General features: G+C 41.4%; 1 protein-coding gene across 1 annotated transcript in view; it reads left to right on the top strand.

The window, feature by feature from the left end:
• Window positions 1-8038, top strand: part of ell (elongation factor RNA polymerase II) — a 32452-nt gene extending 24414 nt beyond the window's left edge. Inside the window, exons 7-12 of the mRNA XM_063891217.1 lie at window positions 1208-1274; window positions 3457-4138; window positions 4519-4585; window positions 4957-5128; window positions 5236-5280; window positions 5381-8038. Of these exons, the coding sequence (XP_063747287.1) occupies window positions 1208-1274; window positions 3457-4138; window positions 4519-4585; window positions 4957-5128; window positions 5236-5280; window positions 5381-5485 (1138 nt within the window). The 3' untranslated portion in view covers window positions 5486-8038. The remainder of the gene's footprint in view (window positions 1-1207; window positions 1275-3456; window positions 4139-4518; window positions 4586-4956; window positions 5129-5235; window positions 5281-5380) is intronic.
• The last annotated feature ends 5657 nt before the right edge of the window (window positions 8039-13695 follow it).

Here is a 13695-nt window from a genome sequence, read left to right as displayed (position 1 = left end):
CCTGTTGCTTTGGTTCAGCCCAATTTTCTGATTTCTTCCTTCCTTACAAAGACAGAGCTGTCTATGAACATCAGATTTTATTGAAAGGCCCTGCGCAGAAATGACAGCTAGCAGACCATGAGGAGATATTAGCTGAATTAAATGAAAGTAAATTGGATTAAACATGTTTTCAAACAAGATTGGATCCTCGGGAAGCTTTTCACAATGACAGTCAACTTTGTCTTGGCCTAGTTGGTTAAACGGCTTTTTATCTTGGTGGGAAAGCTTTTTATTTGGCACTGCTCTGTTGTTTTAACACTTATTACAGTGTGCCACGTTCATCTGATGGGTAATGGGGTCAGAGTTCAGTGCATTATAATCAATCTGGTGTTCACACCTACGACGGTTCTTGGCTCTTAATAAATTACAGAGTTACTCCTCTTGTCAAACACAGTAGTTCAGTGTGTCCCTGCTCCCGTATAATGTCCATGTTGCATAGAGTGCAAATGGCTTGATAAAAGTCCCAAACATCTATACCCAAAATGAGCTGCAGCACCATATTCTGTCTCTCTCGCTTTCTCTCTCTCACTCAAGTGTCACTCTGCTTTATCACTCATCCTGAACTAGCTGCCAAAATTGTTCAACCATTAACAAACATGCAGGATTGTCTGTGAGGTTACACGTATTCCTCTGTAGAGAAGAAAGGGAGACTGGGACTCATAACCTGGTATAAAACCCGTAAACAGATTTTTAATGATTGTCCATTTTTCAACATCAAGGTTGCGGTTATGATGAAGTGCTGCTTTTGTCAAGTAGGCCCTCATTTGCTCTGTTGTCATAGCTACCCACTCAGCTTCACAAGGCAACTGCTATAACATGTTTTACCGTTACATGTCCTCATGCATCTGTAGAATTAGAGGAAGTTGTAGCTACACAGTTTACCCCTAAAGAGGACATATTATGCTAATTTTCAGGTTCATATTTATCATTTTTTGTCTACCGGGACTGCTCTGATTGGTTAGCTGGCTGGCTCTGTTGTGATTGGACAGCTACTCAGATGTCCTGCCCCTAAGCCTATCATGTACAATGTGCTGGAGCGGATAGAAATAATGTTAGTGTTCCTGTAGTGCTTGTATGCAGGTGGATGTATAGATTATTCAGAAATGATATTAAGCTTTTTGCATGTGTCGTCATTCATGCTTTCATGTGTTCACACTCTCTCTTATAGGAAGCAGAACCAGGCCCCCCCTCTGGAGAGCCCCCCCAAAGAGCTGGCCAGTAACTCGCCATCTCAGGTGAGCTTGCTGCTTCCTCGTCTCTCACTTCCTACTCTAGCACCCTCACGTTACCAGTAATGGATGATCTTGTCTTGATATTTCAGAAATATGAAATGTACGTAACTGCAGACAACAGTTTCAAGTTTCCTCTCGCGATTTCAACAGTGCATTTATTGTCAAATAAACATTAGATTCTGAGCTCTCAAGCAGCTGGAGGTTAATTCAGTACAGTGTAAATACGCTCTGCATAGCTAATCTTTAACCAGAGCTTGTTTTCCTGCGGCTTTCCCGGCTCATCCAGTATAAATGTAAAGGGGAACAAAGATGCGTATCGAATTATTATTTGTTTTTATATTTACCCTAGTTTACCTACATTCTGATTTACTGGGTTGTGCCTGCAGTCTTTTAGCTTCTGGTATTTCCCAGGGAGGATTCTTCTTAATCCTCTGGCTCCCTCCAAACCCTGTGTTGTGTCTGTTTTGTATTTCCTCCCTGCCTTTCCACTGGATTTACTTGCAGAGTTTATTTTCTAAACCAGTTCAAGTTGACCAGTTTTATACACTTATTCAAGAATCTTTAACCAGATGATAAACATTGTTTGAATGAGAACTCAACCCTTATTACTAAACCAAGTTGCTCCTATAGATCACCTCATCTGACTGAAGCTCTTTTACCCCCTCCTCATTGCATAATTCTTTGTTCATATACCTTGTCCTGCTGCTCTCTTTTTAAGGTCATCGTGACTCCAGAGTTTAGCCGCTGTTTACACTTCCATTAGGTAGAAGGAGGAGGAGCCACTGTGTTTATATTAATATCTCCTTCCTCTCAGGCTCTTCTCACCTCAGACACCTACTGTATGGCCCTTCCTTTCCGCTCCCTCCCTCAGTAAACACGGTGCACAAACACACAAGCAAACAGTACCCCCGGGTCTCGTTCAGAAATATTGGTATAAAAAGAGAGCAGCACAGCAGGTAAAGCCGTTTGTAAAACGTCCGATCTGTGAGGGAGGGAGCCGAGAGAGCTGCAGTGCAAACAGTCCGACGTCCACACAAACACAGATAAATGTGTAAATAATTTCCGCCCCCGCTGGCACTTTCAAAACGTTTTCCATTCACTCCGAAATACAGAAACAAAGACCCAAACTCTGCGTCTCTATCTGCTGTTAGAGGGAGATGTGTTTATCACAGCCATCATCTGTCCACCTGACAATACTGATGTTTAGACCCTATCTGCATCCATGAAAATATACACACGCATTAGAGCCTTGTTTACTATATCCAAACAACAACATTACAGCCTTTTCTCCACATTACAGTGTCTTCAGGTAAAAAGATTATGAAGGGACCGACAAAGATAATTGCTCTTTATACCTTGGTGTAACAAGAGTCTTATTGGAGCTCCTCACTGTTTGTTGTTGTTGTTACAGCACCCTGAAGTAGTGCTGTTGGGTCAGCCACTCCCAGAGACATTAGTTAGGCTGGGTCAAACAGAGCGTGCCTGTGCTGCCTTTCACAATACCAGGGATTATATGACAGTCATTATATTCTCAGTGCTGCTGCGAAGACAGCTCACCTTTCTTTCTACTCTTCCTCCATCTGTCTGCGGGGACTAGATACTCTCCTCGCTACAGTTCCTTCCGACCTCTTCCATTAAAAACATTTTATTATCTCTGACACGGACTGCACTTTACCTCCTTCTCACTCTGAGGTGAATTAAAAAAATATAGACTTATTCAAGTCACAGGAAGCATAGTATCTGTTTTAAGGCTAAATATGTTTTAAATATATAATCTGGAACAAAGTATTGTGGAGCTGCAGAGATGGTTGAGTTTTGTATTGCTTTATATACGTGGCTTAATAGAAATAATTATAAAGTAAAAATGGGAATCTGTAACTAGTTACTCTATAAATAAATACATTTCGTAGAGAAGTAAAAAGTAATATTCATTTCTTGGCCTAGAAATTAGATTCTTCAGACTTTATAAAACAAATGTTTTTGGTGCAGGTCGTTTTAAATAATCACAACACAATATATTTATCAATGATAACAACATTTTATATATTGGAGGGATGCATTATTTAGAGTTTTATAATTAAAAATAATCAAAATGATTCATTTTTTCCAAATCCTGCAGCCCTACCAACGAATTCATATTGATATGTTTTAGTGTCGGCTACTAAAACTGTAATTTCTCCGACAGAAACGGCCCGCTGCTGACTTCATCGACCCTCTCGCCAACAAGAAGCCCAGAATATCCCACCTCGCCAGCAAGGCTGCAACAGCCCCAGTGAATGGCAAGCTCGGCTCCGCCAACGGGAGAGTGGAGACGGGTGGAGCGCAGGCAGGAGTGGCGGTTTCCATGTCGGACAGCAGCATAACGTCCAGCTCCCAGCAGCTCCCGGTGCTGGACATCCCTCGGCCTTTCGAAGCACTGTCAGACGTGAGCAATGACTCCAGCCACAATGGGAGAGACTGCGACTCTCAGGAAACGGCCGTGTCCGAGAGGCTCAGCCAACCGCCTTCGCTGTTCACGGGCTCCACGCCGCTCTCCACGCCGCTCACCACGCCGCTCACCACGCCGCTCACCGCGCAGCTCACCGCGCCCAGCATCATCACATCATCTCCGGCACACACAGTCCCGGATGTCCCCCGGGATAAGAGTCCTTCAACCATTAACAACAAGTCCAAGAAGAAGTCAAAAAAACATAAAGACAAGGAGAAGGGCAAAGACAAGGAGAAGAGCAAAGACAAGGAGAGGGTGAGAGAACGGGGGCAGGACAAGGAGAAGAAGAGTCGCGGGGAGCGAGTGCCTGAGCTGAAACCTGCCTGTGACATGAGCCCAGCAAACCTCAAAAGCAACAGTATTCCACACAAAAGCACAGGTGGGAGCAACACACACACACACACACTTCATCCCTTTCTTATTTTTTAATAAATTCCACAGCAGCACAATTCTGAATCAAAAGTACTACTTTGTATGTGGAAGAACAGCACTTGAGTCACTGAGTAGGTGATGTGTCATGTGACCAGTATGTGACTCACTGATTAAACAGAGACCCCTGCTGTTCATCTTTATGGCTTCAATAACCCCAAATACACACCTGTGAATCCAACTGGAAGCTCACGTCTTTAGATGATAAGTTGTTGTAAACAATAACAGTAAAAAACATAATTATCTTTTGCAGGGTTGTTTTTAAACGACACACACAGACACGACTTACTCAGATGAATGCCCTTTAATAACAAAGTGTCTTTGTTTCAGATCTGAATGGGATGTGCAACAGTACCAGTATTCCTACGTCATCACCCGAGGTGCCAGACTATTTATTGTGAGTATTTAACGCGGTTGTTCGACAGTTTTAGACTCGGGAAAATAATGAATGTCATAGTTTGGTGTCGGTACCTCTCATAAAGTCTCCCTTCTGAAACAACAAATTGTGAACACAGCTCCTTTTTGGAGACTCAAATTACCACAAACTTTTACAAAGTAGCAAAACACAACTTGAATGGGACCAAATTTGCGCCAATGAAGGAGGGATTATATGGAATAATAAATACGACCTGCATGTCATGTGTGCTTTGGGATATTGGCTTTATTGGACAGCCACCCGAATAATTTGAAATGTTGAAGGGATCCTAAAGCTTTCATGTAACTTTGGTACCTCTTTCCTAAATCAAAATGTTTCTTTTTTTCTCGTAGGAAGTACATGGTGATCGGCTCTCCGGAACAGCGTCAGAGGTATAAAACCGATTTCAATGCCGAGTACAGCGAGTACCGGAGTCTGCACGCTCGGATAGAGGGCATCACCCGGCAGTTCACGGTGCTCGACAATGAGCTCAAACAACTCAACCAAGGCACAGACAAGTACAAGGTACATACCCTCCTCAACTTTATTTTTAGCAGTTATATTTAGGAACTATAACGATCCATCAAGCAGCTTTATTCTTGTCCTTTATTCTGTGTGTTCTCTGTCCACAGACAATCCACAATCAGATACTTCAGGAGTATCATAAAATAAAAAAGGTAAGATTAAGTCCGGCTATAAAGTGTATGTATATATATTGCTTCTTTAAAGTACGTAAATAGATGTTCAGATTGTGACTGTTTCTCATGTCCCCTGCAGACTAATCCAAACTATAGCCAAGAGAAGAACCGCTGTGAATATCTACACAACAAACTGGCACATATAAAGAGACTTATTGCCGAGTACGATCAACAGCAGCTTTAGAAGTAGTTATTGCACAGTGTTTACCTGTTGTCTCTGGAAACCACGCAGATAAAGGAAAACTCTGGACTCCGCCTGTGCTAAAGAAGTGTTCTCATGAAAGATGCCATGTAAGGAGTATTCCCCTCATTGGGGCCAAAGGCTCTAGTAAGGAATAAGCAGGACACAATGTTTTTCTCTTTAATTTTATTATTTTTTGTTTCTTTTTTTGGAAGATGGGGTTGTGCCTAGTGTGGCCAGGTCCGTCTGTGTAGTTACAATGCATCCAGAAAAAAAAGTTCTGTGTGGCTTTTGTTTTTCTCAACAGCCCGCCCTGAGGTCTGAAAGAGACAAACGTGGAAACTTTCCTACTTTCTCGGGAGAAAATCCAAATCTTTCCTGCTTTTTAAAACTGGAGGGGAGGGAAGGAAGGGAGGGTGGGGGCAGATTGTATGCCAAATGCAACTAATTTGTTTTTGAGTAATGAAATGATACATCAGTTTCCCCCCATATCGAATGGTTATGACGTTGAAGTCTCCATCTTTGTTTTCTTTATTTATTTTTGACACTTAAATTGGGGGAATGAGTCTCTTTTAACACTCCTTCATATCAGTACTTAAAGCTGTCTCTTCTTTTCTGTCCTCACATCTTGAATGTCAGCCAGTATTTTATTCAGAAGCTGCCTTGCTCATCTAATTGTCAAATCTGTTGGCGTTTAATATATTTTTTCTCTTTTAAAGAGATGCAGATATACCTTTTTGATTAAATCAAGCATCTGAATGCACACAATCGTACGCCTGTTTGTGCGCTCGGCTTTTCTTTTTCTAAAATATTGTGCAGATGTCTTAACAGAGGGAACATGTGAGAAAGTACCCCGTCGCTCTTTAGCGGTCTTTCTCCAAACACTGTCCTCCTCACTCAGTCGTTACAAGCTGCAGCGCTTGATCATCGGTTACAACAACGGTGTTTTAGTAACGCTTCATCATAACGCATCCTTGGAAAACTATAATCAGCTCTTAATTGGTTGCCTTTCCACTTTAGGTCATGATGGCTTTTGTAGCAATATGAATTATCTGAAGAGTTTATCGCCAGCCCTACTCTTCATCCTGCTTCAGAAGATCCTCGAATTGTAAGATGATGCAGACAGGGGAGGCTTTTTTCTTTTCATCTTTAAAAAATAAAGTGGTTTATATCCACTGATTTGATTTATCTGTTAAGTTAGCATTAGTGTCCCCTTTAGTTATGTTGAAATGGCGTTTACAGTTTCTTTAAAAAGATCAGATTTTGAGTTTTGTCTGCTCATCGGCCCACGTGGAAGTCCATTGAGACGACTGTTAAGATGAAGCCATCCTCAATCATCCTCCAGGGGGCGTACGCTCACCTGCGACCAGTTTTTGCCTTTTTCAAATGTGATGTCAGATTTTCACGGACCTGAAATCTAATTCCTTGATCAGCTCTGAGAAATGCCGCGTCAAGACGTATCCACTCGATGTATCCGAAGAAAAATTAGACCTGCTGTATCAGAACTTAACCTAATGAGTCGTGTTAAGTCAGCGAGTGCATTTCTGATATCTTTTTATGTGAATATGAAAAATCTGCACTTTTCTCCTGATCTTGCTGTTACCTGGGGGTTTTGTCCAAAATGACACTTTTCCCTTTGTCCATCAGAGTGCATGCTTTATGAATGTGTTACAATGAATAGTCTTGTATCTTTACTTGAAGAAAAAAAAAACAACTGCCCAAGGATATCGAAAGCCAAGCAAAGGCCTAGCCCAACTGAATTCAGTGTGTAATCAATTCGACGTGGCTCTGACCAGCATGTATACCAAAGTGCTTACCGGGTGGGATGAAACTAAAACGCTCTACCAAATGTTGGCAAAGGAACATGTCGCAGTATTCTCTACTTCCTGTTATCATTTCAATTTCCATCATTGATCACCCAGTGGACTTTTTCTCAGTGTTTTTCTTGTGAGAAGTCAGAGGAAGCTCCTTTGCTTCTGATGAGATTTGCATGACTGTGACGGCAGGTTTCAGATCTATATCGCTCTCCTTTTGCAAACACTACATTTAGGCCAATGCTCCGAGACTCATCATAACGATGCTGCTGAGTCTGGATCTGGGACTTTGTGTATCTGGAAAGGGGGAATGTCTTGTTACCAGATTTATCATCGCCCAGTATGGCAGTACAGACACTCTCCACCTCTCTTACTGTATCCTTTCCGACATGATTACTGTATTACACCTCTGTTACGGTCCAAATCCATTGTGAAGGACTTCATCAGTAAAAAGACCTTTTTGCACCACAGCAAACTGTTCAAGAGTAACGATATGCCAGCACAGGAGTACCGTTGTATGAGTTGATTGTGCCAAAATGACCTGTTGTATAGGTTTTTCCTTTTCTTTTTCTTTGAGTATATACATGCTGCTGTATAAGCAACGAGGGCTTTGGAGAAGAGTCGTGAAATGTTGGCGCTAAAGCCCAAAGCACGCCTTTTTGAAAAACCATAAGGGACTGGGACTGAAATTGATCTTTGTTTCAATAAAATTCTTTAAAATCCTTATTTGTGAAATTCTGAACCAGTTGTTGCTGTCAATTATTACGAGGTGTCATTTTATTCTAAGTTGATGTATAGAAAACTTGATTTCAGTCATTGAGTTTTTGGGATTACTCCTATATTTTCTAATGGAGAATATGTATTCTTCTCTTGAACATGGATAGCAATGCCATGAATGTAAATTAAACAGGGTTTTTTTTCATAGGAGGAAAAGACAAAATATGTAACGCAGTACATCGACCAGCTTGTTTTTAGCCACCAAACCATTTTTTAAAATAAAGTAAGATAAAGTCTGGTTACCCTTTCCCATACAACTTTAAAAATAAGAAACTGCATATTTGAGGGGGCTCTTCTTAAACTTTTTTCTCACATTTTTACAATTACTGCGGCCTGTATTGAAGAGGCTGTCCTGTAGATGGCAGCAGCTTCACACTTTCATTCCCAGAAGCCTCCACATGGTGCAGGCACTTTGTTTTTGTTCCAGAAAAGTGACAATTCACTAGAAACATTTGGATCCCTCTGCTGTCTTGAGTTTGCATAGTTTATCCTGGGAGATAAGTGTAACAGAATGTCAGCTCTAGCCTCTACAATCTGTTTTACTCAGAGGAAATGATAGAAAATGTTTAGTTAAGCCTCTCATTTGACTATTTAGGGTAAATGTGCAGTATTTTTGAACGTGTGCCTAGTGACCATCCTCTTATAACCCATGACTGCATGCCGTTTACTGCCAAACCTGTCCCTTGCACCGAAATGCAGAGTCTAAAAAAGGGCCCTCGGCATGTGAGTGTGAGCAGTAGATCCTGCAGGGGGGCGACGGAGAGGACAGTGCTGCTGTAATCTGACACACTGTGAACAATCCCAGAAATCTACATAGCGACTGTGTTCTACTTGGCCCTGCTTCGCTTCGCTATGCTGCTACTGGCTGCCGTCCCAACGTTGGCCTCAGTGCTGCTCAGGGAGCTGGAGGGGGAGGGGAGGGGAGGGGGGGGGGTGCCGGGTCAGAGGGTTCCATGTGGCAGGCTGCCACCTCCCCTAAAACCTAAAGCAGTGTATACATGTGTACACACTGAGAAAAGAAACTGAGAGCTCTCTTCCCCCTCAGTGTTTCTAAGGTTTTACTTTTCACAAAGGATTTTATTTGTCTGGGCTTTCAATTTAGACTTCATGCTAACAGAGCTGGTTGGAGCTCTAATGGGGAAATGTAGGCCACGGTTGAAATAAAGGTCATTCAATTATCTGAGGTAATTGGTTTGTGTATTGGACATGAGGGTATTTCATGATAAGTTCTAGAGAAATGGTTCATTTGTCTGTAACCTACACACTTGTACATCCAAAAGACAAAAGAACTCACCCTGGCATCTAAATATTTCTGACTGCCAGCAACTTATATCGTCCAGATTAATACAAATCAGATCAATTGAAAGACAATAGGAGAGGCCTTAGGACTGACAGTTGTTTTTGTAACTCTACCGCCTGCAGCATTCTCTGAGTTGTATTAAATGTGTACTCTGTGCAGAGAATTGAACTCACAACTGCAGTCGTGCATGTTTGTGTCCACAGAGCTGTGTGCTGGTGAGGGTTGAAAGCACAAAGCAATAAAGGTCTGATGATTTCCAGCAACTGTTTGTCCTTTTAGGTGCCAGGAAGGAAAAGTTCAAATCAATCTCAGCTTCCCCCCCCACCCCCAATGGCTTTCTTCATCTTGTCATTGCCTGTGTCTCTGCTGTCCTCACACTAACCTTGTAACCAATCAAATGGCTATTTTGATTTCATTCAAAGGTATCTTCGTGATAACTTCCTTGTGCAGAGTGTGTGTTGCTTTCAGCCTTTGGTCTTGTCCTCATTGACAATGCTTCAGCTTCATATGAATGCTTTGACCTTCAGTGTCACTTTAAGGTGCAGAGAAGAGGCAAGATTTTTCCTTAAAGTTTAAAGCATCTATTAATAAAAACATCTTGGTAATTATCTCTTTTGAAGCAGGTCGGGCAGAGTGTGTGCTGGTCGAGTTAAATGAAATTGAGAGTTATCTAAACTACTACTACAACTTTGAGGATGAGGAGAATATTGTTTTGATTTGTTTGGGTGACAAAAGGAGAAGAAAATGCAGTGCGAGAGTTCAACCACACTGCACGAGTCTTGAACAACATATCTTTTTTTTAAATGCTGAGACTGTTGTCCTCATTTTGGACTTTGATCAGTCCAGGTCTATTGATCCAGATTCAGGTGAACCATCAGCTTTATGCTTTTCGTTATCTTTCTCTCTCTGTAAATATTGATCTGTATTAAAGGTCAGATACTGCCTGTGATTAAAGGTTTATTAGTTCTTAGCTAATGATTCAGCAGCATTCATACTATTGATGACTTGGCCCCTCACCTTTTTTTTACTAGGACTTGTTCAGCAGAGTTTCTGTCTAAAACCATAGCAAAATGTTCAGGGAATGGGAACATCTTCAAATCCTGCTCAAACCTACTACACTGCCACTGAAGGTATATTATATCTGTATGTAGCACTTCAATTAGTCTTTAATGGGTTACAACACTGAACTATTAAACGTACAATCAGCTTTTTCAAATATTAACAGTTCTGAATCATCACTTTTTCTTTGTTCTTTGATTCGTCATTCATTGCATAAGTGTATCCCCGCATTTCGTGCTTTAGTTTTACAATGCAATGTGATTCAGCCCCCTTCTTTTATCTCAGCACTCAGTTCTTCTTTAGGGAACTGCATTTTATGGTGTTACATCTGTGAGATATTAATAGAACTTCTTACCTTGGCAGTATTTCAATGACCTTACTGTGTTTCCAGCAGTGCATTTTTAACTTTGGTTTCAGTGCAATACATTTCAGATGTTCAGGCAATTTATTTCCGATTGCTCCCAATAGGTCATTGATAATCATTTTTTTTTAAATCGTAATATCTGAAAACCGAAGCAGCAGGAGTACCCTACTGATACACGTAGCTGTAAGAAACTGTGCAGCCCATATTCAGTAGGAACAGCTGATATTTTAAATGATCTCACATGCAAGTGTAATCAACATCAATAAACTTGTGCATTTCATGTAGACACGCTAGTTCTAGGACCCAGGTGTTGAACTGACACACACTGCTGTCTGATACGTGACCAAAGTTCTGCAATGAGAGAGGGAGGGGAAATTTAGACATTATATAACATGCAATGTGCCGATATCCTGAATGTGTGTGTTCAATAGCCTAGTAATAGCAGCTTTTAGCCAAAAATGTATGGTTTTGACATTACATTTACATAATATTAAATGCAGCCTATAGCCTAATTAATTTGCATTTCTGTTACATTTGTATTCTATTACCTTATTATGTGAGTGCCCGTTTATTGTGCACGGTTTTTGTAAAAATGTGCGTATACACACGAATATGCACGCTTTTCATAATGAGCCTCACCTTCTGTTTTGCATAGCCAGTCAATTCAAAGTGTGTGCAACCAATGAGGGAAGATTAAAGCAATGCATTGATGAAAAGTATCTGTAACCGACCCCATTGTGAGATATGGATTGACGGATGGATACTTTATAGATCCCAAATTGGGAAATTCTGGCTTTACAGGAGCAGCAGTGTGTTCAGGCATTAAAACATTTGAAAGGTGGAATAAAGTATAGACATGATCAAATCTAAATCTAAACATTTACAGCAAATAAACATATCTACAGTAAAAAATACACAAACATTACACAATATACAATTGTGAGTTAATTAAGATGATCCATAAAAGGCCAACAAAAAAAACGCAGCAACAGAAAAATAGATTCATACTCCAGAGCGGAGTATATGTTATATAGAGACAGTATATTCATTTGAGATTAATTCATATTTAGTAATGAGGTGCCTTAAACTTGTGTTGCTTTGGTGTAGGGGTGGAGGTCTAGGTTAAGGGAGTGGGGGAATAGAGCAGGGTTCTAGACTGAGTGTAAATAATAATGTATTTATTTTATTATGTGTATCTTTTGATTATCGTTGTTTTTCATACTTGTAGTTTATTAATGTTCCCGTGCTTTCAGTTTCTATCCAGTAACAACAATCACAATGCTATTTTGAAGCGGTGTTCAAAACAATCTATGTAATGCAACTTGTGGCACATACTGCTACACCTACCCTTCCTAACACAACCGCATTGTAAGGGCTTGTGAATTTGTTACAACGCCTAAGCTATCTCTGCTGTCGTGATGTCAATGGGGAGCTCATTCGAGCATTTAGGGGCCAGTATAGCAAACAGGAGTGTTTTTGAGGGGTACCTGGGTCCGACTGCAGAGATGGAGTAGCAAGCCGATTGACTGACGCCGAGCAAAGTGCACGCGGTGGATTGTATGGTTTAACCAAGGCATGGATGTAGGAAGGGGCTGATCTCCTCACAGCTCGGTAGGCCAGTACCAGGGTCTTGAGGCGGATGATGGACACATTAATGCATCAGCTAAAATAATCCAGTGATATACATAATTTTATTTAGAAAATGACAGCCAGCAGCAGGGAAACGGCTACCATTGCCCACACATACAGTAGATGGGAATTTAGAGATGCCTTGGGGAGTGACCTTGGTAAATTGCACCTGTAGGACACACGGCTAATCACTTCACCTGCCCTGTCTTTGAATGACCATTGTTCAACATGTTATGGCAGTGATAGCTGTTAGGGAATATTTGGCTTAGGTGTTTAACCTTTGACCTAGTTCAGGTCCTTCCTCTGTCTGTATTCCCATGGCATAGTTCTTTGGCCTTCGGGTTGCTGTAATCTCCCTTAAAGAGGGGCAGCTTGGGTGCATTGTTGATGCCAGTCTATGACCGAGCACAAGCTGACCTGAGATAGTTATTGTTTAGGGACATCTAAAAGCCCTTCTTATCTGGAACGTAGGTTCCCTGACGTACATTGTTATCCAATGTGCGACAGCTTTAGTTAGATTTAGGATCCATATATGTTTAGTCTGGCGATTGAAGAATGTGGATTGTCCATTCCGAACTGGTTAAAACCTCGTATTGTAATGGAGTTCTTCAGAATTGGTCGGGCAACCGCTGCGTCAACTCGTGGCTGCCACAAATGTCCTATAAATTCTCCGGCCGTTAACTTCAGACTAAACCTTCAGTGTTTGCCATCAAAGTTATAGCTTTCCCCGTGTCTCTCTGAGTTTCGTCTCCATTGCTCCAGAAGTTTCCACCACAAATTGGCGTTGTCGGCAGGATACCAACACATCTTCAGAACTGGTAAGTGTGATTTCAAACTCTAGTTTTTGAATATTGCCTTGATTGACGGTATTCTAAAATTACCTGTGTAGAATTGCATTTGATTTTGGCTAATGAATATTTGAGGCTTTATACCGCCCAGGAGGTCGGTGTCTAGGGACTCTGTCCTGGCCGATTTTCTCTGGGTGTGCTGCTGGGGCATACATGCCTTTCTCTCACACACACACAGCTCCTGTTCAAATAAACCTTAATAAACAGAGTACGATTAAGTGAAACTTCTGTTTGCCAAGTGGTTTGTAACTGATGTTTATAAATCCCGAATGATAGTGGTTTCAGTGGTCAGCACACACAATTTATGAGAAGCAGTCTGAGTTATCCACACGATCGCCTCCTTAGACACTGCTCCAACTTTTGGGTACGGGAGGTGTGGGCAGACACTGTATCGGCTTTGGAAGACCTGGAGGGGTGCCAGT

This window comes from Eleginops maclovinus, chromosome 9, assembly GCF_036324505.1.
Source record: "Eleginops maclovinus isolate JMC-PN-2008 ecotype Puerto Natales chromosome 9, JC_Emac_rtc_rv5, whole genome shotgun sequence".
NCBI lineage: Eukaryota > Metazoa > Chordata > Actinopteri > Perciformes > Eleginopidae > Eleginops > Eleginops maclovinus.
Note: the sequence above shows the minus strand (reverse complement) of the source record. Positions and strands in the feature narration are given on the sequence as shown.